Raw genomic sequence first — 26,496 nt, forward strand, 5'->3', positions numbered from 1 at the left:
AGCACAGAGCCTGACACCTGCCCAAATCCTACAAACCATGGGATCATGACTTGAGCCACGCAGGTGCCCCTAGCGTATTCTTTTCATAGCAAATAGCTATCCCTTATTGAGGCAGGTTAGAAGTGTGCTTTACATATCTCCATCATCTCATTTACACATATAATGAATATTCAATATTTGCTTTACTTAAATCAGGAGCAGACAAGATGAATTATGTTTAGAGGATATAAGTGAATGTAAAATTTTCAGCAAGAGCAGACACCCAAAATATGTGTATGTATTCCATTTTTTCTGTCTCTTCCATGTTGGGTCATCCTTTTTTAATGTTACTCTGGACTTCTCTGTACTTGTAATTATTTGAATTGGTTTTTACAAAAATGCTGCTCTGCCTTTATGGTAATAATTAGCATCAGACTGAATATTCAAGTTACGGATTTTGGCAAATACAAAGTCCAAATCTTGTTATATATATATATATATATATATATATATATATATATATATATAATTTTATACCTATATCTCTAAAGTATTTCTACTTTCATATGTTAAGCAATGCTGCGATAGGCCTATTTCTGAGAATTTACTCCTGGTAGGATCTTGGGAGTTTTTTCCTCTGAGGGGTGTAGTTCCGCATCCTTTGTTAAGTGTTTTCCATGACCCCTCCATCCCTTAGGTCAAAAGCGCACCAGTAAGGAAGGTCCACAAACAACGTCCTGGAGAGCGGCCCACCGGGCGACCCACAGAGGTCTAGGTGTGACCTCATTGGATCGGAGAGATAGCAGCTGGACCAGCGGCCTGCGGAACTGAAGCCGCCACCTCTGCCCAGCTGTGGAAAACCGCAGGAAGCAGGTTTCCACGCGAAGGCAGCATTCGGGCCCGGCGGGAAGTTAGCGAAGCAGGATCCTGGGTCCTTTCCTGGGCAGCGGGCCCCGCCAGGCCCCATTGGCGGGCAGTGTCCCGCCGAGCGCGGTGGGACAGGCTCACTTCCTTGTGTGCTTTCTCAGAAATCTAGGCCGTGCCCGCCCGCACCCCCATTTTCATGATCATACAAGTGGACGCCAGAGTTTATTTTGGACATGTTTTTGAGATCACATAAGCTGTATCCACTAGACCTGAGGAGTTGCTCAGTCCCAAAACCGGTACTAAGCCGGGAACCCCTGTGGTAGGCTTTGTAACGGCCCGAAACCCAAAGGCTAGAGGGCGTGTTCAGGGCCCAGGTGCAGGCCTAGAGACAAGTAACTGCTCTCGGCAGCCCCGCCCCTCAACCCGCCCTCCCCGCACCCTCCCATCTTAGTTCTCTCTGGTCTATAGCTTCTTCCCTCGCTGCTTCCTCTTTAAGGCGGAACCGGCCGTCGATCTCGCGAGATCCGGGTTGGCGCCGTGACCTCCATGTGGGAGCTAGAGCTCTCTATAAGTAAACACTCCGCGCGGCGCAGACAAGGCTTCTTCCTATTTGTGAGGCGGCGGTTGCGGTAGTGGCGTACCCTGCGACTGGTTCCGGTTTCCTTTCCTTCTTGGCTCCGCTGGGCGGGCGTGAGGTCTAGCAGTCGCCGCCGCCAGTGGGGCCCAGCGTCTGGTCGGTTTCCTCCGTTTGTGCGCGCGCTCGCCCGCCACCCGCAGAGAGCCGGAGCCTCTGGGGAAGTCGCACGGGCCGGGCGGGGCGCGGCGTCCGAAGAGGGGGGGAGACAAAGCCCGGCCAGCCCCCTTTCCCGGAGCCAAGATGTGGATCCAGGTTCGCACCATCGACGGCTCCCAGACGCGCACCATTGAGGACGTGTCTCGCAAAGCCACAATTGAGGAGCTGCGCGAACGGGTGTGGGCGCTCTTCGACGTGCGGCCCGAGTGCCAGCGCCTGTTCTACCGGGGCAAGCAGGTGAGGCGTGCCCACCGCACCCTCTCGGGAAGCCCGGGCTTCCAGGGCGCCTCCAAAACGCGTGGGCTCGGCGGGCCGGAGGGCTTGGTGCGCAGCGCGTGTAGAGAGCACCTGGCTCCTCCTGGGATGGGCAGCTCGCGAGGCTCATAGCGCAGGCCCAGGGCCCGCCGAGGGGGTGCAGCGGGTCCCTACCAGCTCGTTGTGGAAGTGCGCCTAGAGGGGTGAGAGGAGGGGACGCCCAGAGCGCGGAGACCTCACCCCTCTTTCTCAGCTGGGCAACAGCAGCTCGCAGCAGAGCCCGCTAGAGCGTCTGGGTTCCCTCGCTTCCCGCGCTCAGTGGGGTCCGGCGCCCCTGGAGGCGGGGAGGGCAGCTGGCTCTGGCGGCCATGCCACGGTGCGGGTGGGGAGGGCTGAACCGGCTAACGGCTCGCAGTGCTTCCGCGGCTCGCAGATAGGAGACGGGAAACTTAAAAATCGCTTCCTCTTTGGCACAAGATCCCTAGTTCTGCCTGCTCGCTGTGAAGGGTTTTGAACACACTGAAGATTCGAAGGTTTTCCAAAACTTCTGGCTCCCCTCCTTCACCTTCTCTTCTAAAATTGAAATGTCTTGAAGATTGGAGACTTGGGCTGAAGGAGCGAGCTCTTGATGTAATTCGGAATCGGGTTTAAGCTGCCAGGTATAGGCAAGGGGGATTATTTTCACAGTGGAAAAGAGTACGAAAGGCTGTTTTATTCTTCCTGTTCTCACTTTCTAATGTCCCCCTCACCCAACCTTTTAACACTGCAACTGGACCATAACCAGCGGTACGTACAAGGCTGAAAGTGGTATTGGCAGTGAGTGAGGGTGTTTGTGGGTTAGTTACATGCATGGTATGGCCCTGCCCTGACATATTGAATATTTTACCTATACCAGAAGCCTCTCATGGTCTATACCTAGAGGCAGGTCTCTATTTTGTCTTTGCCTTATTATTATTTTTTAATTCACTAATAAAGGTGGCATTCTCCAGTTGGGTAGACCACAGTTTGGCTCCAGTTCTGTGGTTTGGAATAAATGTAGCTTGTTGATTTGGTGGAAGTAACGTTTTTTTTGTTTTGTTTTTTTAATTTTTTAATTTTTTTTTATTTTTGAGAGAGACAGAGACAGAATGCGAGTGGGTTGGGGCAGAGAGAGAGGGAGGCACAGACTCCGAAGCAGGCTCCAGATTCTGAGCTGTCAGCACAGAGCCTGACACGGGGCTCGAACTCTGGAGCTGTGAGATCAGGACCTGAGCTGAAGTCGGCCACCCAACCTACTAGCCACCCAGGCACCCCAACGTTTTCCTATAGCCACAAAGGATTTGAAAGGAATATTTTTCTTCTCTTCATAGGTTTAGCTTCAAAAACTACCCAGAAATTTCAGAGTAACAAGATTATACTCAGAGAAAGAGCCAAGGTTATTTTAATTTGTTTTTATTTTTAATTTATTTTAATTTTTTTTTTAATGTCTACTTATTATTGAAAGAGCATGAGCAGGGGAGGAGGGGCAGAGAGGGGGAAGCACAGAATCTGAAGCAGGCTCCAGGCCCTGAGCTGTCAGCACACAGCCGGATGAGGGCTCGAACTCACAAACCGTGAGATGGTGACCTGTGCCACCCAGGCGCCCCTATTTTGTTTCCAAATAAGTGGTAGCATCTTTATATGTGTTTGCAGCTCTTTTACATCGATCATTTACTGTTTGACTTGTAAAACACATGTTCAATTTTTAGTTGTAAATCTTGCTTTTGAAATCGTGTATGTTAAACCCCATGTAGCTTTATATTGCTGTACCTCCAGTGATCCCTTTTTTATCTTTTGGTCAAAGATGAAAATTAGGTTATCAAGTCTTCTGAGTTTTATTTTCTAGCTAGGGATAATAGTACATGAATTCTGGGATACTTAGGTGACTTCAGCACGAGAGAGAAATGAAGCATGAGAATATATTCCTGGGCAACACGCCTAAAGTCTAATTATCAAATATGCAAAAAGAGAACCTGCACATGGCTGTCTTGAGGAAAAAGTAGAAATAGAGTTACATTTAGGTCAACAAAGTAGACTTCCAGTAAACCAGGAAGTCAGTTCCAGGTTTAGGGAAAAACTGTTCAGGGTAATTATCCTTTTGTACTTCTTCCCCCAGGACTCTTAACTCACTACTTTGATTTCTTCAGCTCAGTGATAAACCAGTAGGGATGAGGAATGGACCTTCGGTGCCCCATTGAGTTGAAGACAGAAGGATGACACTGCTCTGTTTTGTTTACTTCTTTGTGAGCTAAGTAGCCATGGCAGTGATTATTATCTCTTTGGAGTTCACAGTGCGTGGAGAGAGTAGTATGTCTATAGCAGACAACTACTGGATTAGCATCACAGGGCTTTCTCTCACTTGTAAACTGCCTTTGTGCTTATCAGAAAAAGGCACCCCTTACTACATAGTGAGAAAAAAAGTCATAGATAAATTTATGGTGTCTGTGATGTAAGTGGTACCCTTTCTCCCTTATTCCCCACCCCTTTTTGTTAGGACTGTTACTTATAGTCTTTGGTATATATCACTTGTGGATATTCATTATAGATGCTCAGCTCACCCCAGAATTGCAAGTGGTTGAATATAACAAGACCGCATGGGAGATTCTCATGACCACCAGAGTTGAAAAATAGTCGGTCTCCTAATTTCTTACTCTTCAAAGTATGGTCCCTGAATCAGCAGGACCTGCAGCCTTAGCTTCACCTGGGAGCCTCACACTACACCTATCGAAGTAGAATCCATATTTTTAATAAGGTCCCCAGGTGATCTCTATGCAAATTAAATTTGAGAAGCAGAGTAATTGATTCCACTTTTGTGGGTCAAAATAGCAGTTCTGGGCTGTGAGTTCTGGTTAGAGTAGGGTAACCTCACTTGGACATTATTCTGGGAGTTTGAGTGTGCATCCTGGGGATTGGATCTTTAGGGAAGAGTTAGGTTGATGGATCTCTAAATATTTTGAAAATCCGGAGCTTTCCTACTTTTAAAGGAATTTCTTCCCTCCTCTTTTTTTCATTTGTATCACTGTAGATGGGACATGAACCAAAGCTGAAGAAAAACAGAGTAGTTGCTTTTGCCCCTAGATTCTGTTTTCACATGGATTACAAAGTAAAAGTTTTTGCCTATTTAAAGGGGAAAGAGAATGTGTATGTCATATTTATATTATATATGTGATGGGAAAGATACATAAAAGTTGTCAACCTCATGCCCTTTACCTGCATTCTTTATCAGTAACCCCTTTGGAATGAATTCTCCTCCCCTGACTTCTCAGCAATTGTCAGTTGGTGTTTGCTTCCTAGTTTTCCCTTGCATCACTTTTCTAGTTCTTGCTGTTACCTGGAATTTCTGACTTCAACCCAATACAAATTGAAGACTGCAGTCTAGCAAAAAAAACCAAAAAACAATAATAAAAAAATTCTAGGGCCATTCCTGCCTTTCTAGTATTCTAAGACTGTGCCCCTGTCTTCTAGGATGGCAGTCGGAAATGTTTTCAGCTATGAGACATTGATGGACTATAGTTACATGCCTGAAACGCATAGGTGTTTATAATTTCTAAGTGACTCAGTCTCTTTCTTACAGTATAATATAAATGACAGTAATTCCAGTCTGCACTTTCATTAATTTGGGGGCACTTCACTACTTTTCAAGTAACATTCATTCCAACATTATTCACAATAGCCTAGCTGTGTGGAAGTTACTATGCAATGGCTGATAATCACTTTTTTTTGAAAACTGAATACCTATGAATTAGGGAAGGAGTAGATAATCTGGGTAAAAGTGACTCTCCTAGGAAGCATGAATAATTGAAGGAAAAGTTACATGTTAATGTAAACCTAACTTCTATTATAGGGCCTCATGCCTTGATATGCTTCGTGTTTTACTACACACATTGCTTTTCCTTTCAAACGAAATCCCATTTGAAGCAGCTTATGTTATTTGGACCAATCACTTGGTAGAAACTAGTCAGAGGTATTGAATATGAGAATGTCCCCACTATCGCTCTGACTCTTGTGCCTCAGATTTCAATGGAAAAATGTTTATGGAAGCACTTTGGATTTCCAGTTATTTTACTGCCTTCACAGCTCTCTTCATTTTAGGAAATGTCCTTCCAGTTAATTTATATGTACTGTACTGTTTTGGTTTGGTTTGCATGCCCTATAAATGTTAACAGAGTTTTTATTTTCTGCTTTGAACACTGTCATAATGTGCAATAGTTGTATGTTTGATCAAATTGTACTTTTTTAACTATTCCAGAACTAGTATGTTCTCACCTTTTTTGGGGGAAAGGAGTATTGGAGAATGTCAAATGAAGGTGTGAATGTTTCAAATGAAAAAGGTGTTCTTTTTGCTCCTTGAGTTTGTTTTCTCCAGGAATTCAGGATTAGAGGAAGTTGTTGTTTGCTAATATTGCTTACCTTATTTATTTTTTATTTTTTTATTTTTTCAGTATATGAAATTTATTGTCAAATTGGTTTCCATACAACACCCAGTGCTCATCCCAAAAGGTGCCCTCCTCAATACCCATCACCCACCCTCCCCTCCCTCCCACCCCCCATCAACCCTCAGTTTGTTCTCAGTTTTTAACAGTCTCTTATGCTTTCGCTCTCTCCCACTCTAACCTCTTTTTTTTTTTTTTCCCTTCCCCTCCCCCATGGGTTTCTGTTAAGTGTCTCAGGATCCACATAAGAGTGAAACCATATGGGATCTGTCTTTCTCTGTATGGCTTATTTCACTTAGCATAACACTCACCAGTTCCTTCCACGTTGCTACAAAAGGCCATATTTCATTCTTTCTCATTGCCACATAGTACTCCTTTGTGTATATAAACCACAATTTCTTTATCCATTCATCAGTTGATGGACATTTAGGCTCTTTCCATAATTTGGCTATTGTTGAGAGTGCTGCTATAAACATTGGGGTACAAGTGCCCCTATGCATCAGTACTCCTTTGCTTACCTTATTTAAAAACAAAACAGTCTCTAATCCCTATAGGGACTTATCTGCTTATTGACCTGAGAGACTCCTTAGGCTTATTTGGAATAAGTATGTTAACTAACCTGTGAGATGGTGTCTAATTCCCCCCTGGGAAATTTGTGAATTTTTTGATCCCATATTGTAGTTAAAACTGTAACACCTGTAATGTGCAGGATTGTGCTAGATGTGTTTTGGGACCACTTGAATTAAAATTACTCATCTAGTACATTTAGTAAGTCTATCAATATTTATGGACAAACTTTCATTCTTTGGTGGATTTTGGAAATATGGCCTTATTGTGTTAGGGAGTTGAGGATTGGTGACAGGAATGATATACAAAGAGGGGGAAATGAATAGTGATTAAATTAGTAATGTTTCTGGGGAAATGATAGTTTTGATATTTATGGAGTTTGGTTTTATTATTGTATCATGGTGAAATAGCCAACTGACTTTATAAAGAAACAAAATGGAGACTTTTAGTTTTCGAGGGTTTCTATAACAAAGTACCAAAACTTACATGGCTTAAAACGATAGAAATTTATTGTCTTCTATTTCCAGAGGCTATGAGTCTGAAATCAAAATATCATCAGGGTCATGTTTCCTGGTTCTAATAGAGAATCCTTGTTTCCTTCAGCTTCTAGTGTTTGCCAGCAATCCATTGTTAAGTTCCTTGGCTTGTAGGTGCATTGCTCCAGTCAGGTGGCTGCCTCCACATCTTCCTTCTGTGTTTGTTTCTGTGTTCCAAATTTAAACTTTTTATGAGGATGTCAATTACAGTGGTTTAGAGCCCACTCATATGACCTAATTTTAATTGATTACTTCTGTAAAGATCCTGTTTCCAAATAAAGTCACATACTGAGATATTTGGGATTAGGACTTCCGCAAATTGGGGAGGTGGGCAAGGTCTCTACCAAAATATGGGTAAGTTGCAAGATAATTTATTCACTATTCATCCTGGAAGACTTTTCATGATACAACTTGACAACCTTTACAAATAGAATTAGAGAACTTTAGGCAAGTGGAATACCATGAACAATAATTGTAATTATTCTTCAATTTTTTTTTGATTTAAAAAAAAATTACTGTGCTTCAGAAACATAAAATTTTTAACTTAATGTCTTTATGAACACAAGATCATAAAACCTCTTACTTTCAAAATTCACCTTCCTTTCTTACAGTGGATTCAGATACTGTTAATTAAAATAAATAAGACCTGGTGAGAAATCTAGAGTTTTTCTGCCTGGGTGTTGAAGTCACAGAAGCAATGGTACATTCTTGGTTTCAGTGGCTATCCGTCTTCCTGATAGGTAATACAGAATGATTCTTAAGAATTTATTGAGGTCCTGAGAAGATGCTGACATCTGAGGCCATAAAGTAGTAGGAATGGTTTTAAGTTCACTAAATTGCATTGCTATGAATTTTGTTTTAATAATTTGGCTAGGACAGTTGAGTAACTAAAGATGTAGAAAGATCAAATTTTTAGAGAAGCATTTTAATCTTTTTTATTCTTTTTTTCTAGTTGGAAAATGGATATACTTTATTTGACTATGATGTTGGACTGAATGACATAATTCAGCTACTAGTTCGCCCAGACCCTGATCTTCCTAGCACATCTAAACAGACTGATGTACAGGCCAAACCCTGTTCTAATAGCCCACCTAAAGTAAAGAAAACCCCAAGGGTGGGACTTTCTGGTCAGCCGTCTACATCAACTTGTGATTTTCTTATTGATCCTGGCATTGGGCTATATAAGGTATGTTGTCTTCTTTAGACTTCATAGTTGTGAGAATACAGATGTCTGTTCTCTTTAGAATGTTTCAAATGGCAATCAATCTTCACTTATTTGCAAGTAAAGACTGAGCTGTTGATACTTTAACTTTTAAAAGTAGTCTTTAAAAATTGTGAAGTGTATAGATAAATGTATATAAAATGTATAAGTACAGTTTAAAGAATATAAAACAAAAACCTATGTAATTGCAGTGAGGTTAAGTAGAATAATGCCAGTTCCTTTTTAAAGCCTTTTGTGTGCCTCTCCCAGAACATATCTCCCTCTTATCTGAAGAGGTAAACTATCATGATCATTTTGTTTTGTTTTTCTTTAGTGTTACTACTTATGTTACCTCTAAAAAAATGATTTGCTTTGCCTATATTTGAAGTCTATCTAATGGAATTCTACTTTTTCACAGCTTTGATTCTCATGCATATAGTTGTATTTTACTTTTCATGATTACATTATTCTATTAACATGCTACAGTATATTTAATCCATGATTAATAGATACATTTGGACTTTTCCCAGTTTCAGCTATTTTGAACCTTTGTGTATCTAGGTGCACATGTTCTAGAATTTCATTAGGAATTTTTGTCTAGAAATAGTGCTCGTTCACTCACAGGATGCTGCATAACTGCTGTCTACTGTGTTCCATTGGTCTGCTTGTGTATTTCTGTGCTTATACTATTCTAAGTACTAGTAGCCTAGTAGACTGTTACCTCCCTACCCCCAATCTCCCAGATCTATTCCTAGTCAAGGGTGTCTTGCTTAACACTTGGATGTAAGAATTTTAAAATTAGTTTGCCAAAACTCTGCAGATAAATAATATGGGATTTTGATGGGAACTGAATCTATAGAGTAACTTGGAGAATTGACCTTCATTCTTGAACATAATGTCTCCATCAACTTCGGTCTTTACCTCATTATCAGTTTTCTCTATATATCTTATTCTAGTAGCTGCATTTTTAAATGCTATTATAAATGGTTATCTTTTAAAATTGTGATTTGTTTGCATACATATGGAAGTGCAATTGATAATATTTATTGACCCTTGTATCTACCAACTTTTTCAAATTCTAATAAATTTTGTAGAAATAATTGACAGTTTCCTTCATCCTTTTCTATCCTTAAAACTATTTTTCTTCATTCATACTGGTTGGGACAAATTGGGACCTAGACTCAATTTTTTAGAGCATTTTTAAGGCGAAAATTTAAAAAATTGGTAGCTGAAATAAATTATTTAAGAAAATGCAAATAGAGATAATTTTTGATCTAAGGAGAAATGCAGAAAGTCCATATGTATATAGAATCAAGAAAACCCACCAAGACCTATATCTCCAAAGTACCTGGTCTAGATGGCTACACTGATAAATTACCTTAAACCTCTATTGTATTATCTAAATTGACCCACATCTTAAAAAAAAGGAAAGCTTCCAGTTGCTTTTTAAATTTAATATAATGCTGATTCTAAAACATGACAAAAAGGACACCAGTATCACTAAGTTATTGATGTAAAACCTAAGTTATATTTAGCAAATAAAACTATGATTATATGTTAAAAGAACATAATACCTTGACCAAGTATGGTTTGTCAAGAAGTGGGGTAGTTCATTATTTGGATTTTTTTTTTAAATAGAAGTTTCAAGTTATATAGCTTTATAGTTTGCCACCTAAAATTCAGGTGTACAGCTTTATAATTTGATAACACTACGAGGTGATCACCACGAGTCTAGTTACCTTCTGTTACCACACAGTTGACTCCCTTCACCCATTTCACCCAACCCCCAATATAGTAATATAATTCATCATATTAATAAATAAGTGATCTAATCTTAAAAGGGGGGGTCCATTTCTAAATTTTAAAAAATCCTTGGTAAGTGAAACAAGGGGAGTGGATGAATATTTTAAACCATACTTCATATAATAGTGGGGAAAAGCCAAAAGCCTTCCCATTAAAGACAGGAGCCACAGAAGTCAGTTAATGCTGTTACTTAACGTCTTTCTAGATGATGCAGATAGGCAGGAGAACAACAAAGTGTAAATATTGGAGAAGGCAAAGTTATTTATGGATATATGGAAAGACTAAGATAAACCTATTAGAAGGATGTGAACAGTCAGTAAGGTGGCTCTTTAAATACCAATAGCTTTCCTTGTTACCATCATTTAGTAAAAGAAAAAAAACTTACAATAAGAAAATGTAAAGTCTGGGAATAAATTAACATGATATGAGCAAGACATATCAATTAAAACTTTTATGGGGGTGCCTGGGTGGCTCAGTCGGTTAAGCATCCAACTTCAGCTCAGGTCATGATCTCACAGCTTGTGAGTTTGAGCCCCGCGTCAGGCTCTGTGCTGACAGCTCAGAGCCTGGAGCCTGCTTCGGATTCTGTGTCCCTCTCGTTCAGCCCCTCACCTGCTTATGCTCTCTTTCTAAAAATAAATAAAACATTAAAATAAATAAATTTAAAAAAACTTTTATGTAGTACTCAAAATTTAGACAGAATTATTAATATTGAAAGTCCCCTTTTGGAGATTTCATCCCTCTGAGTAACCAGTATTTTCTATGTTTTTTTTCTAAATAAATTTGTTATTTTAGGACAATTTTAGATTTATAGCATAATTGGGAAGATACTAGAATTTTCCATATATTACACACCTGGTTTGCCCTGTTAACTTTAGCATTTTACATTAATGATACTATGGTACATTAGTTATAATTAATGAACCCTGTCTCCTTAGCTTCTATCTAATGTCCTTTTTCTATTCCAGAATCCCATCTAGGGTACCATATTTACATTAGTGCGATAGAGAATGGTTGTTGAATTTCCTTAGGCTCCTCTTGGCTGTGACAGTTTTTCAGACTTTTCTTTTTGATGACCTTGACAGTTTCGAGGAGTACTGGTCAGATACTTTGTAAAATACCCTTCTATTAGTATTCATCTTGTTTTCCTCATCATTAGACTGGATTTACATATTTTTGGAGGAAAACCACAGAAGTATAGTGCTATTTTCATCACATCCTATGTAGGGCACAAGCTATCAGCATTCCATTTGCTAATTATAGCTTGGGTTTTTACATCAGTAGTTAAGTTATCCCTGTTGCTATGAACCTTAATTACCTGGCTGAGGTAACATTTGTCAAGTTTCTTCACTGTGAAGTTACTCTTCCCCTCCCCCTTTTTCCATGCTGTAGTCTTTGAGATGAAGTCCCTACCTGTAGCCCAAACTTAAGGAGGGAGTTATGAACTCTACTTCATGAAGGGTAGATTACCTACAAAATGTATTGGGAATTCTACATGAGAGACTGATCTCTTTTCCCCCATTTATTTTTTGTTAGTCATTTATTCACATCAGTAGGGATATTTTTTTCCACATATCCCTTCAGTATACCTCCATTTTTGTGGGGTTTTTTGTTTTTGTTAAAGCACCTTCTTTCTGGCCCTAGAAGTTGCTCCAGGCTCATCTTAGTTATTTCTGCCCCAGCCCTGGAATCAACCATTTCCTTAAGGAGCCTTGATTCTTTAATTGGGGAATGGTATTAGAAACCAAGATCTGGGGACTAGGTATGCTTCTTGCTACTGGAGTATCATTGCTCTTATTACCCTTAGATGCCAGACTAAGGAGGTTTATGTATGTATATATAATTCCTGTATATCCATATATCCATAAATATGTATGTAGCCATCTGTATCTATGTTAAGTTTACATTTTGACTTTTTGGCTAAGAGTAACAGTTGAGAAGCTGCTACATTTGACTTGATAGATTTTGGGCAGTGAAGGTATAGAATTTATTTTCATAGGAGGGCCAGCTTATGTATTGTCCAGGTTAAGCTGTCTAGTCAACTTAAATTCTTTCTGTTTAGCATATTTCTCAGTACCCTTCCATGTCTCCAACCAAATTCAGAAGACCATTATGAGAAACTGCTTTTCTCAGCAGATCTATGCATTTCATTTTCAGTATTACTACTTTGCCCACTATTTCTAGCACCTAACTTTTTTTAATACATTTTTTTTCTTCTTTTTTTTTCTTTTTAAAGAGGATTTTATGTATAGGACACAGGAGTATTTTTTGTCGGTTTTTTTTTTTTTTTTAAAGCTTTACATCCAGTGTGGGGCTTGAGTAATGGCCCTGAGGTCAAGAGTCATATGCTCTACTGACTTGAGCTGGTCAATCACCCCTCATGTACCTAACTTTTTAAACAACTCTTATATTTCATGTTAATATATAGCGTAGAGGTTAAGGTATTCAGTTTTGTCATCAGACTTGCTTTCAAATTCCAGTTCAGCTGCTTCCCAGTGGTACAAATGTGGCAAGTTTTACATGGTCTCCCTTTCCTCATTTAGGAAACACATGAAACACACATACAAGCTGGAACTTAAACTCTCAAAAGGCTGTTATTTGTAATGTTTAGTCAGAGCTGCATTTAACTTACTAGTTGAAGAGAGTAACAGATTTATTTGCTTTTTTCATTAAGCTTAGTAATTGTCATAGGTATTTGAAATTTTCACTGATTTTTTTTTTTTTTTTTTTGATGTAGAAGTGCTTATTTCTGGGTAATTCATTCATCGAATAAATGGTTATCTAGTATATATTTGTACTAGATATTAGAGATGCAAGGATAAACAAATGATATTGCCCCCTGTTTTCATGGAATGTTGTTAGCTATTACAACTTATCTTTGGCTAACCTGAAAACTCTTAGAAGCTGCTACCTTTAAATTGGTTTGTTTTGAATATTTTCCTTTAAGCAAGTCTCATCAAAATTAAATTGTTCCTAGCTCAGTAAAATTGGGAGGGTTTTTTTTGCCTTTATCTTGAATTACTGCTTATGTCACTTTTGCTTTGCAAAGATTTTCCTTTCATAGACATAGGACTGTCTGTAATTAAAATTGCTTTATGGATGAGCAAACAGATTTGGGGCTTTCCTTTTTGCCTAAACTTTTCTTTGGACCTCAAGTGGATACAAAAAAATGCATTTTCAAGTTAGTATCTCAAAAGTGGCATAGGTAAACATTTAAACTTAATACATGAAGATAGAATTTTAATGAAATTCTTACCCACCGTCATTCTTGTTTCGCCCTATTTGGTAACTGAGCAACATTTGGTCAGTTTCAGACATCTTTTCATAATGAAACTAGGTATCGTTATCACACTCAGCCTGTGGAAGATTGTGCAGAGGCTGGGTCCATCCGTTCCCATTGTTTCTGAGAGGTAATTTTCTCAAACAAAGTGGACTTTTAATACCTAAATAGAGTTTAGTTCTGGTTTTTGGATGCAGAAGCTTTGAATGACTCACAGTAGATCCTACTGTTGAAATGACTGTCATCTTGGCCTAAATAACTCTGGAATGATGATGCTAATAAGCCCTTTAGAGTTTAGTTAAGTGTGTGGCACTGTTAAATTTTACATATATTCTAATGCTCATTATAGGAAATAAAGGAAAGAGGAAACTTCACAATAATTACTAAGTAAAATTCCTGGATACTTTAGTATTTTCTTTTACATATAGTGCAGCTCTTCTTGATTTTTAACCTTTTTGATTATGAAGTGTAATAGACAATACAAAAAAGTAGAGCTTAGTGAAATATTATGAAGTCAATGTCTGTAAATACCACCAAATTAGGAAATATAAAGCAGTCCCCCATGAACTTCCCAGGGGCCCCCTCTTGATTCTTACTCCCTCCTCCCTAGTTGTAACTAATACCCAAACTTCTAAAAAATTTTTTTTAAATGTTTATTTATTATTGAGGGACAGAGAGAGACAGAGCATGAACATGGGAGAGACAGAGAAAGTGGGGAGACACAGAATCTGAAGCAGGCTCCAGGCTCTGAGCTGTCAGCACAGAGCCTGACGTGGGGGTCGAACTCACAAACCACAAGATCCTGACCTGAGCTGAAGTTGGACACTTAACTGACTGAGCCACCCAGGCGCCCCACTAATAACCCAAATTTCTATGGTAATTATTTCTTCACTTTTTATTAACTTTATCCTATTGTTACCCTTTAATAACCTCTTAATAACCTTTAACCTATATTGGCATCCCTTATTTTCTTTCTGAACTCTATGTAAATGGAACCACATTGTTCTCTGATTTGTAAATTTTAGAAAACAACATGATATAGTGAGAGAGTCCCAGAGTCAGAGAAACCTGTATCAGCTTTATCACGGTTCCCACTTCTAGCTGTGTATCTTCTGAGGACTAGTGTATTTACTTCTGTACCTCATTCGAAAATAAGAATGACTTTGTATTATAGTTATTAAAGGAGTTAATGAGCATAATTATAAACTGCTAATATCTTTACTAAGAAGACTATGGTATTAAGACTATACTGAGGTTTAATGAGTCTTATAATTGGACATACTGATACTTAGCAGAAGGAGGCAAAGTTGTTTCATTTGTGTCTATGCTTGCTAGGTTGGCACATCGTGTGGATTTTGTCACCCAATCTCTTAATACACAGCAAAGTATATAAAGATGCTGAGGTGAGGGAGGTTAAGTAATTTGTTCTAGGTTATATCTAGTAGATGTTAGAGACAAACTTAAACCTAGGTTTATCTGCAGAGCTGGTGTGTTTTAAACAGAACATATAAAGTGCTTAGGAGTACACCTGGCATATAGTAAATTTTCTAGTATTTGTTGATATTTCATTTTTTAATGATTTCTCCTTGCCTCCCATACTTCCTTTTTTTCTTTTTTTATATCACCTACTTGGATGTGGTAGATTCTTCTCTGAATGTGGCTATGTTTTTTATATTTACATAATTTATATAATTGGGTTTGTTTTGTTTTTAACTTTATCTCATGACTTCAGCTCAAACACCTCTCCCCCATTAATTTGTTTTCCTGTATCTTTACATGTTTTGATGTTTTGACCTCTTTGGGGGAGGTACTTGCTGGCTGAGGATAGATTACCTCTTTCTAGATAGACCATAAACAACTTGTCAGTGAGCCCACCTTCCCCTCCCACCCACACCATGGTGATAGGAAGATTTTTATATAAGAATTCCGTTTATTTATTCAGGGTAGAGGTGTTTAGATTTTGTATTTCTTTTTATTTTATTGCAGTATAGTTAACACAGTTATATCAGCTTCACATGTGCAGTATAGTGATGCAACATTCTGTATATTAGTGCTCATCATGATGAGTGTACTCTTTAATCCCCATCACCTATTTCCCTTTTTTTTTTTTAAAGTTTATTTATTTATTTTGAGAGTGCGTGCAGAGGGTGGGATGAGAGAAGGCACCATGCTTGATCTCATGAACCCACGAATGAGTTCATGACCTGAGTTGAAATCAAGAGTCTGATGCTTAACCCAGGCACCCCAACCCATCACCTATTTCATCCATCCCCCGCTCACTTCCGGTTTGATAACCACCAGGCTGTTCTCTGTAGTTCAGTCTGTTTCATGGTTTGTCTCTCTCTTTTTTTTTTCTTTTGTTCATTTGTTTTCTTAAATTCCACATGAGTGAAATCATGGAATTTGCCTTTCTCTGACTGACATTTAGCATTGTACTCTCTAGCTCCATCCATGTTATTGCAAATAATAATAAATAAAGGAATGCAAAGATTTCATTCCTTTTTAATGGCTGAATAATACTACATGTGTGTGTCTGTGTCTGTGTGTGTATACACCATGTCTTTATTCATTTATCTATGGATACTTGGGCTACTTCTATAATTTCGCTGTTGTAAATAATGGTGGAACATGGGTGAATATAGCCTTTCAAATTAGTGTTTTTGTATCCTTTATAAACACCCAGTAGTGTGCTTTACTGAATAATAAGGTAGTTTTATTTTTAACTTTTTGAGGAACCTCTATACTGTTATCTACAATGGCTGCATCAGTTTGTACTCCCACCAACAGTGCAGGAGGGTTCCCCTTTCTCCACATCCTCACCCACATTGGGTGCTTTTTGTGTTTTTGATTTTAGCCATTTTGACAGGTGTAAGGTAATATCTCCTTGTAGTTTTGATTTGCATTTCCCTGATGATGAGTGATGTTGAGCATCTTTTCACATGTTTGTTGGCCATCTGTATGTCTTTTTTGGAGACCTGTCTATTCATGTCATCTGCCCATCTTTTAATTGGATTGTTTGTTTTTTGAGTATTAAGTTTTATCAGTTCTTTATATATTTTGGACACTAATCCTTTATTGGATATGTCATTTGCCAATATCTTTTCCCATTCATTAGGTTGCCTTTGAGTTTTGTTGATTGTTTCCTTCACTATGCAGAAGTTTTTTTATTTTAATGTAGTCACAGTTGTTTATTTTTCCTTTTATTTCCCTTCCCTGAGTATAGTGATTTATGACAAATCATATGGCCATACTGAGGAGATACTATGGCCAGTGTCGGAGACACTACTGCCTGTGCTCCCTTCTAGGATTTTGATGATTTTAGGTCCCACATTAGAATTTATTTTTGTGTTTGGTGTAAGAATGTTGTCCAGTGTCATTCTTTTGTATGTGGCTGTCCAGTTCTTCCAACACCATTTGTTGAAGAGACTTTTTCCCATTGGATCTTTATTCTTCCTTTGTCAACAATTAAATGACCATATAATTATGGGTTTATTTCTGGGTTTTCTGTTCTGTTCCATTGACCCATATGTCTCTTTTTGTGTCAGCACCATACTAGGTGTTTTTGGGTTTTTTGTTTTTATTTTTTGATTTGAGAGAGTGCAAGCAGGAGAAAGGAGCAGAGGGAGAGACAGCAGATCTTAAGCAGGCTCCATGCTCAGCACAGAGCCTGATGCAGGGCTTGATCCCACGACCCTGGGATCATGACCTAAACTGAAATTAAGAGTTGAACGTGCAACTCACTGAGCCACCCAGGTGCCCCAGTATCATACTGCTTTAATTATTATCTCTTTTTGTAGTATAACTTGAAATCTGGAATTGTGATACTTCCAGCTTTGTTTTTCTTTTTTCAACATTGCTTTGGCTACTCGAGGTCTTTTTTTGGTTCCATAGAAATTTTAAGATTTTTTTTTTCTAGTTCTATGAAAAATGCTGTTGGTATTTTGATAGGGATTGTGTTGAATCTGTAGATTGCTTTGGATAGTCTAGACGTTTTAACAGTATTTGTTCTTCTAATTCATGAGCATGGAATGTCTTTCTGTCTTTGTGTCTTGAATTTTTTTCATCAGTGTTTTATAGTTTTCAGAGTACAGGTCTTTCACCTCTTTGGTTAAGTTTATTCCTGGATAATTTTATTATTTTTGGTGCAACTGTAAATGAGATTATTTTCTTTTCTGCTATTTCCTTATTAGTGTATAGAAATGCAATAACAACAAAAAGAAATGCAACAGAGTTCTGTACATTGATCTTGTATCCTATGACTTTACTGAATTCATTTATCACTAACAGCTATTTGGTGGAGTCTTTCAAGTTTTCTGTGTATAGTATGTCATCTGCAAATAATGAGAGTTTGACTTCTTCCTTGCCATTTGGATGCCTTTTTTAAAAAAAATTTTTTTTTTTTTAACATTTATTTATTTTTGAGACAGAGACAGAGCATGAACGGGGCAGGGTCAGAGAGAGGGAGACACAGAATCTGAAACAGGCTCCAGGCTCTGAGCTGTCAGCACAAGAGCCTGATGCGGGGCTTGAACCCACGGACCGTGAGATCATGACCTTGAGCCGAAGTCGGCCGCTTAACCGACTGAGCCACCCAGGCGGCCCCATTTGGATGCCTTTTATTTATTTGTCTAATTGCTGTAGCTAGGGCTTCCAGTGCTAATTTGAATAAAAGTGGTGAGAGTGGACATCCTTGTCTCGTTCTTGACCTCGGAACAACTCTGTTTTTCACCATTGAGTGTGTTAGCTGTGGGTTTTTCACATAAGGCCATTATTACTGAGATATGTTTCATCTAGACCTACTTTACAGAGGGTTTTTTTATCATAACATATCCTAACTTTTTATCAATCAGTTCTGAATTTGAACTGGATTACCATGAAATCCAAGAAATTTACCATGGCAGTATCCTATTTTCATGTTAATCATATTAAGTACCGTCTTCTATACTATATTCAAAACCTAGGCTTTACCTTTAACTTCTTGCATGCATTTTGACACATTCAAATTTGACCTAGTTTAGTATGTCCACATAATGTGCTAAAACCTTACTTTTTAATTAAAAGGCATTTTTTCCCCACCCAGGTTATATACATTGTCATATGCTTAATGAAAATTTGTAGATCTTGTTTACAATTATAAGTCTCAGGTTGCTGTACTCAAAGGATGTCCTACCTCTTTGAGATAGTAAGTTCTCTTATGTGTGATGTATAAGCAATGGGAGTATTTTTAGATTTCCTTATGTTTCCTGTTACTATTTCAGTATCCATTGCATGCCACATTTTCTTCTATAATTATGTAGTGCTACATACAATCTTATATTTTGATTTGCTGTGAAAGAATAGTCTCAGTTTATTCTCCCAAGTATGATAGACCTTAACTTTAGTTTTTGTTTTACCTAATGTTGCCTGTAAGAAAGTAAATGTCTTTAAATTTGTTAGTGACTATTGAAGAAAAGCATTTGTGTCCAAATGAATTAATTTGTGTAAAGTATGTCGTGTTTCAGCTCTGATTCTTTCTTATGTCTAGACTGGTTTACCCTTACATCTTTTTCTGTCCTCCTAAACTCTTTGTTCTCATATTATGTCAGATGTTATTATGTCTTTGAAACTTTTCATTTGCTGTTGTATTCATTATTTACAGTACTTTTGGTCAGATATTATACCTCTAATGGCAGTGATTGTTAATATTTTTTGGTTTTGTCTATAGTCTACCTTGTATGTTAGCTTGGTAGTTTGAAACCTTTATATATATACATATATATTTTATTTATATGTACATATACATGTATATTTTATTTATTTATTTATTTATTTATTTATTTATTTATTATTTACTTATTTATTTTGAGAGAGAGAGCGACCATGAGCCAGGGAGGTACAGAGAGAGAGGGAGAGAATCCCCAGTAGGCTTCATGCTGTCAGCGTGGAGCCTGATACGGGCTGGAACTCAACGACTCGTGAGATTGTGACCTGAGCCAAAGTCGGACGCTTAACTGACTGAGCCACCCAGGCGCCCCTGATAGTCATATTTTCTAATGTACAGTTTTCCTTTTGTCAGATTGCATGGTTTAGTTCTGAATCATCCACTAGACCTGAGTTACATCTATTTTGCATCTTATACATCTGTTCTCTTTTTTATTTTCTTTGTTCTTTGAAATACTAAATAATGTATTTGTTAGTGAATTATTAACAGGTAGTGGAACTTACCCCATTTTATATATATAGGTTCACTAGATTCTTCTCTTTATTCATGTGTATAATTTCCCCCATTTTCAAGTTTCTTCTGTTTAATACTTAACTGTTTTCTGTTGAACTGACTATATAAGTTATTGCTAGGATTCTGAAGAAATTAATGGAGCAAATCAATAACAGCCACAATACTATGAAGTCCCTGCTTTTCACTAAGTGAAATACTTATTTAATGACTTGCTAGAACAACTCTTGGGAACACAAGAATGATATTTTTAAAAGTCTAATGTAGACCCAGGCAAGGAGTAAAAGAAAACATCTATTTCATTGAACAAAATTGGAAGGAAAGTCAATTTTCATATTAGTAAATAACAGATTTCACAGTATAGTCCAAAAAGAATAGTTCTGATCTAATCTTTGAAATTAAACATGAATAGCTGCAAATGTTATTAACCTTGATAATTCTCACAGTAACTTGAGTTATAGTATGGTTTTTGAAGCAATAGATGAAATTAAGCTTCATTAACTAATTTTAAACTTTTTTTAGGTAAATGAATTGGTGGATGCCAGAGATGTCGGCCTTGGTGCTTGGTTTGAAGCCCGTATACGTAGTGTTACTAGAGCTTCTGATGGACATTCACGTGGCAAAACTCCACTGAAGAATGGCAGTTCTTGTAAAAGGACTAATGGAAATGTAAATCATAATTCCAAAGAGAACACAAATAAATTGGACAGTGTGCCCTCTACGTCTAATTCAGACTCTGTTGCTGCTGATGAAGACGTTATTTATCATATCGAGTATGATGAGTAAGTGCTCATGCTATTGAGGACTTCATTCATATTTTTGTTTATAGAAGCAAAGCCTTCCATCCAAGATTGTTTTCAAATAATAGTCTCTCTGGAGAAATCTTTTAGGGGTCATGTTCAGTCTGTTATCCTTTGTTTAATGGTTGTAATAAGGGCTTCTTAATGCTTAGTCATCTCTGGCTCCTAAGTGGTTTGTTGTTTTTGGTATCTTAATACCTGGCTTAATTTAGCATGTAATAGTTTCTCTTTGTCTCTTCCTCTGTGATATTAGTGGGTTTTTTTGTTTATGTGTATTCAGTAATGTTTTAGAAAGCATGTAATAACATGTAGAGTAGTAGCTTTTAGGATGAGGTTAAGAATGTTTGTTGAATAGCTTACTGAGAAAATTCACATACACAGTTTACCCATTTAAAGGGTACAGTTCAGTGTTTTTAGTGTATTCACAGGATTGTTCATGACCACAAAGTAATTTTTGAAGATTTTTATTCCTTCCCCGCAAAAACCCCCATACCCAGCAGTCACTCCCTTCTCCCCCTCTCCCAATGAAATGTTTTTAAATGTTCATTTGAAAACTGTTAAGAACTTGCCTTGAGGGTCAAGATTCTAAAACTGAATTTTTTTTTTTTTTTAATTACCTATTTTCAAAATCCTACTATAAAAGTTACCATTGGGGCAGATTTAGTATTTATTCAACACACTAAATGAACTTGAGTCATCATGATAACCTTAATGTGTGGAAATATTAGACTACCAAATCTTTATCTAGTATAAGAGTTCAGTATCCAAAACTAGTTGTGATTTTTCTTGCCATAAAATGGTATAAAATACTTTGCTGTTAACCCAGAGTTCCAGGATACCTGGAAAGGGGTCAAAAGTAGATCACTTTAATCTACTTTTCTGATATTTCTTATGGTTTTGGCTAACTTGCCAACGTTGCTTATTTCAAATGAGACTTCCTACAACAAATAGGACATCATATAACCAACAACTAGAATGAATATTAAGATCTAGAATTGGCCAGAACTGGCATTATTGGTAAATCAAGGCTGAGATAGAAAGGGTTTGGAGTTGGTGTGTTGGTTGTAATCAGTTTATGAGTTTATGAATGATGTAGCAAAGAGTCAAGATACTGTATAGGGAACTTAAGCTCTCTGTATATTTGCTATCAATAATTAGAGTTCCTGATTTGCTTTGAGTTTTATTTCTTAGAGAATAGAAGAAATAATCCAGTAAAGCATCTAGTATTGGCAAAGTATATTGTACAGAATGGCATGGCAAAGAAATAGGGTATTAAGCTTTAAACACTAAGCAAACCAAGGCTTATTAAATTTTCAACAGTTTAGGGGCTCTTGCTATTGGAGTAGGACTTTTCCAGGGATAGGCCTGAGTTTGGTGTAATTAGGGCACAAATCACTGTACCTCAGCATTGATTTGGCTGGGGTTTTTTTGTTGTTGTTTTGTTTTTTGTTTTTTTAAAGAAGGAGATATTTGTCTTCATTAGAATAAATGTTAGTCTTCTCATGCTTATTGGGTTTAGACTCTCTTTTACTAAAATTAATTTGTCCTAAATACTTTTATGTGTTATAATTAAATGTGTCACTGTTGGCAACTTAAAAGATATAATAGTTGAACTATCTTTAAGAGATAAAAGATGACAGAAGCTTAGTGGTAGGTAAATGTCATTTACATCTTTAAAAGGAGAAAAAGACTATATAAAACAAAGTATAAAATAGATGAGCTTCTGGATAAGAATCTCAAATAACAGAAGGTTGGTATAGACATGACCCAATAAAGATGGATAGCAAATCTTGTTAATCTTGTTTCCCATGGTTACTGGAAAAGTAAGTTAAAAACTATAGTAAAGTACATAATGATCTTACTAAGCTAATAAAAAAGTTCTTGATTCCTTGGATGGAGCATACATTGTGTAGTGCTTTTGGAGTGTATGGCTTAGCAGCAGTAATAGAATTTTATTGAGTAGTAAGTTCCAAGTGAATCAGTAGAATATGGCTATTAGATACTTAAACTGGGGGCACCTGGGTGGCTCAGTCAGTTAAGTGTTCAACCCTTGGTTTCTGCTCAGTTTGTGATTTACAGTTTCGTGAGTTCGAGCCCTGTATCGGCTGTCAGTGCAGAGCCTGCTTGGGGTTCTCTCTCCCTCTCTTCCCCCACTCCCACTGTCTCTCTCAAAATAAATAAACTTAATTTAAAAATGCACTGTAAGGATGTTTTATCATCCTTAGATACCTAGAAAATATCTAGAATAAGCCCAGTAATGTTACTGTTGTGCTGGACTGGTTATTCCCTCCTTGGAATATTATTTTCCATCTCTCATGCTTTAAGAATACCAACAGGACCAGGGCGCCAGGGTGGCTCAGTCAGTTAAGTGTCCGAGTTGGGCTCAGGACATGATCTCGCAGTCCCTGAGTTGGAGCCCCCTGTCTGGCTCTGTGCTAACAGCTCTGAGCCTGGAGCCTGCTTCAGGTTCTGTGTCTCCCTTCCTCCCTCTCTCTCTCTCTCTCTCTCTCCCTCTCTCCCTCTCTCCCTCTCTCCCTCTCTCCCTCTCTCCCTCTCTCCCTCTCTCTCTCTCCCTCTCTCCCTCTCTCCCTCTCTCTCTCTCCCTCTCTCTCTCCCTCCCTCCCTCCCTCCCTCCCTCTCTCCCTCTCTCCCTCTCCCTCTCTCCCTCTCCCTCTCTCCCTCTCCCTCTCCCTCTCCCTCTCTCCCTCTCTCCCTCTCCCCCTCTCCCCCTCTCCCTCTCTCCCTCTCCCTCCCTTTCTCTTTCTCTCTCTCTCTCTCTGCCCTTCCCCTACTCACACTCTGTCTCTTAAAAATAAATAAACATTAAAAAAATTTTTTTTTAAATTCATATAGCTCATAAAATCTCTTATGGTTTGCTTCTCTCTGTTTTTATCTTATTTTTCCTTCCCTTCCCCTATGTTCATCTGTTTTGTTTCTTAAATTCCACATGAGTGGAATCATATGTATTTGTCTTTCTCTGACTGACTTATTTCGCTTCGTATAATACATTCTAGTTCCATCCACATTGTTGTAAATAGCAAGATTTCATTCTTTTTGATCACTGAGTAATATTCCGTTGTGTGTGTGTGTGTGTGTGTGTGTGTGTGTGTACATATGTATGTATATACACACCACATCTTTATCCATTGTCAGTTTTTAGACATTTGGGCTTTCTATAATTTGGCTATTGGTAGTGCTGATATAAACATTGGGTGCACGTGCCCCTTCAAATCAGCATTTTGTACCCTTTGGGTAAATACCTAATAGCCCAATTGCTGCGTTGTAGGGTAGCTCTGTTTTTAGTTTTTTGAGGAAATTCCATACTCTTTTCCAGAGTGGCTGCTCCAGTTTGCATTCCCACCAATAGTGCAAGAGCGTTCCCCTTTTAGAGATCTTGATTTCTAAATTTTACCTGATTTCTACGAAGAGAAATCTAGAAAACACCTAGTAGTTTGAATAAGGAAGTATATATGTAAACATGGAAAATGTTTATGGAAGTTATTTTTTTAAAGATTTTATTTTTAAGTAATTTCTACACCCAATATGGGGCTCGAACTCGCAACCCCGAGATCAAGGGTTGCATGCTCCACTGACTGAGCGAGCCAGGAGCCCCTTCTATACCATATGTTAAGAAAGAGTAATTATTCAGCAAAGTTCAAATCCTTAAACATTGTTAAGAGTTTTCATAATCACATGAAAACTGTGTGGTCTTCCATGCTCTTACGGTGTTCCCTCACTCGCTCTCGCTCTCCCTCTCTCTCTTCCTCTCCCACTTAAAATAGCAATGTCAGTTTACCTCAGAAACCAAGGTTCTTTTTGTTTGGATTTTTTAGTAAATTATTTTGAAGTATTCTTTTTAAAGTATACTAGCTTAATTTAATAATTATCTTTTTTTTTTTAATTTTTTTTTTAACCTTTTATTTATTTTTGAGACAGGGAGAGACAGAGCATGAACAGGGGAGGGTCAGAGAGAGGGAGACACAGAATCCGAAACAGGCTCCAGGCTCTGAGCTGTCAGCACAGAGCCCGACACAGGGCTCGAACTCACAGACCGCGAGATCATGACCTGAGCCAAAGTCGGCCGCTCAACCGACTGAGCCACCCAGGCGCCCCATAATTATCTTGTACAGTGCCTGACACAGTATTATTCTAACAAGTACTCTACCTGGATTGTTTTTATATAATCCTTATAAAAACTCAGTGATGTACATACTTTTTTATGTGGTAAGTGGAAATAACTGAGATTTAAGAGTAACTTGCCTAATGTTGGACAGCTAGTAAGTGGTAGATCCCAATTCAGGAAAGCACATACTTGGCAACCACTCTACCATACTGTGATTTTGAGAGAAGCATTCTTATAAAATATCTATATATTGCATATAGGGTTGTTAACATAATTAAAATGTTTTCTGTCAATCTTTCCAATTACGATTGCTTTTTGCAGAACAGATACCTTGAACCAAAGTTCTTTACCTGTCCATGAATGCCTTTGTGCCCTTTTTCTCCGGGGATAATCCACAGCTCATTAGTGTTACACGACATTTAAATAGGTTAAACTGCTTTTAACAGTGTCAAGGCTCTACCGTGGGATTGAAATCAGATGGAAATTCCATAGCATCACTTAGGACTTGCAGGGTAACTTATGCTAGGCTGTAATTAAAAGCTCATCTGGGAAGTGTCCTAGGATAATGTCATTGCTTTCAGCATTCTTTAAGATTTTTCAAGCTATTCCTACCCTGTGGTGCATGCCTTTGAGTACCTTTGCGTAGCCTTCATTATTGCACAGAATCACTGAGCCAGTTCTAAATAAAATCAAGTGGTATTTTAGATAAAAGTAGTTTTTCTATAAGGGAGCAGCACTGATTTTCTTAACTGTATTGATATAGTGATCTATTTCTGAAGGAGTCCCAAAAATATTTTAAGCAGTTTCAAGATGTAATGGTTTCTGGGTTTTGATGAGAGAGAGTAGGAGATTTTTAATCAAGTCAGTGTCCTGTTGGTATTGAGTATAGGGAGCAACAATGAGAGGTCCAAACTGTCCTATTGTTATGTGTATTTCCAAAGACTTAGACTATTTCCTTCCAACTTTCTCTGACATGCCATTTTCTGAATGGATTATAATCAGAAGGAGGCAGAAGAAGTTAGGGCTGTAACTTTATCATTGCTCTTCTGCTTACTGCTTAGAAGAATGACTTTACATATTGATTTCACCTTTTCCTTTTGTTTTTGTTTTTGTTTTTTTTTTTTTTAGAGTGTGTGTGGTAACAGGGGAGGAGCAGAGGGAGACAGAGAATCTCAAGCAGGCTCCGTGCTCAGCACAGAGCCCGATGCAGGGCTTGATCCCACAACTCTGGGATCATGACCTGAGCCAAAATCAAGAGGCTCAACCAACTGAGCCACCGAGGCACCCTCACCTTTTTAAATTTATACATTGTCCCTTTACATTAGTGTTTCTCAAAAGGCTGGTCAGCAGCACTTCAGATTCATGGAGGAAAGTTGTTTAAAATGTAGATTCCAGAGAGACACTAAATTCACCCCCACTCCTGTATAGGGTGGACCTGGGGTAGGACCCAGGAATCTGCTTTTCAAATAGGTACCCCAGAGACCTGTTAAGTTTTCAGTGTGGTAGTTCTTTCATAGTTCAGGCATTAGAATCAGAATTTGGTTTGAATTCTAGGTCTTTGGTTTATTGGTAAGTTTTTGTTTTGTTTGAACTCTTGCAGCTTTAATTTCTTTATCTTCAAGTAAATATC

At 38.1% G+C, this 26,496-nt stretch overlaps 1 protein-coding gene across 1 annotated transcript in view; it reads left to right on the forward strand.

Annotated features, from left to right (window-relative positions):
• Window positions 1–1,390: 1,390 nt before the first annotated feature.
• Window positions 1,391–26,496, forward strand: part of UHRF2 (ubiquitin like with PHD and ring finger domains 2) — a 76,834-nt gene continuing 51,728 nt past the window's right edge. The window contains exons 1-3 of the mRNA XM_042914152.1: window positions 1,391–1,876; window positions 8,401–8,634; window positions 20,466–20,725. Coding sequence (XP_042770086.1) covers window positions 1,724–1,876; window positions 8,401–8,634; window positions 20,466–20,725 — 647 coding nt within the window. The 5' untranslated portion in view covers window positions 1,391–1,723. The remainder of the gene's footprint in view (window positions 1,877–8,400; window positions 8,635–20,465; window positions 20,726–26,496) is intronic.

This window comes from Panthera leo, chromosome D4 (genome assembly GCF_018350215.1).
Source record: "Panthera leo isolate Ple1 chromosome D4, P.leo_Ple1_pat1.1, whole genome shotgun sequence".
In the NCBI taxonomy this organism is placed as follows: Eukaryota; Metazoa; Chordata; class Mammalia; order Carnivora; family Felidae; genus Panthera; species Panthera leo.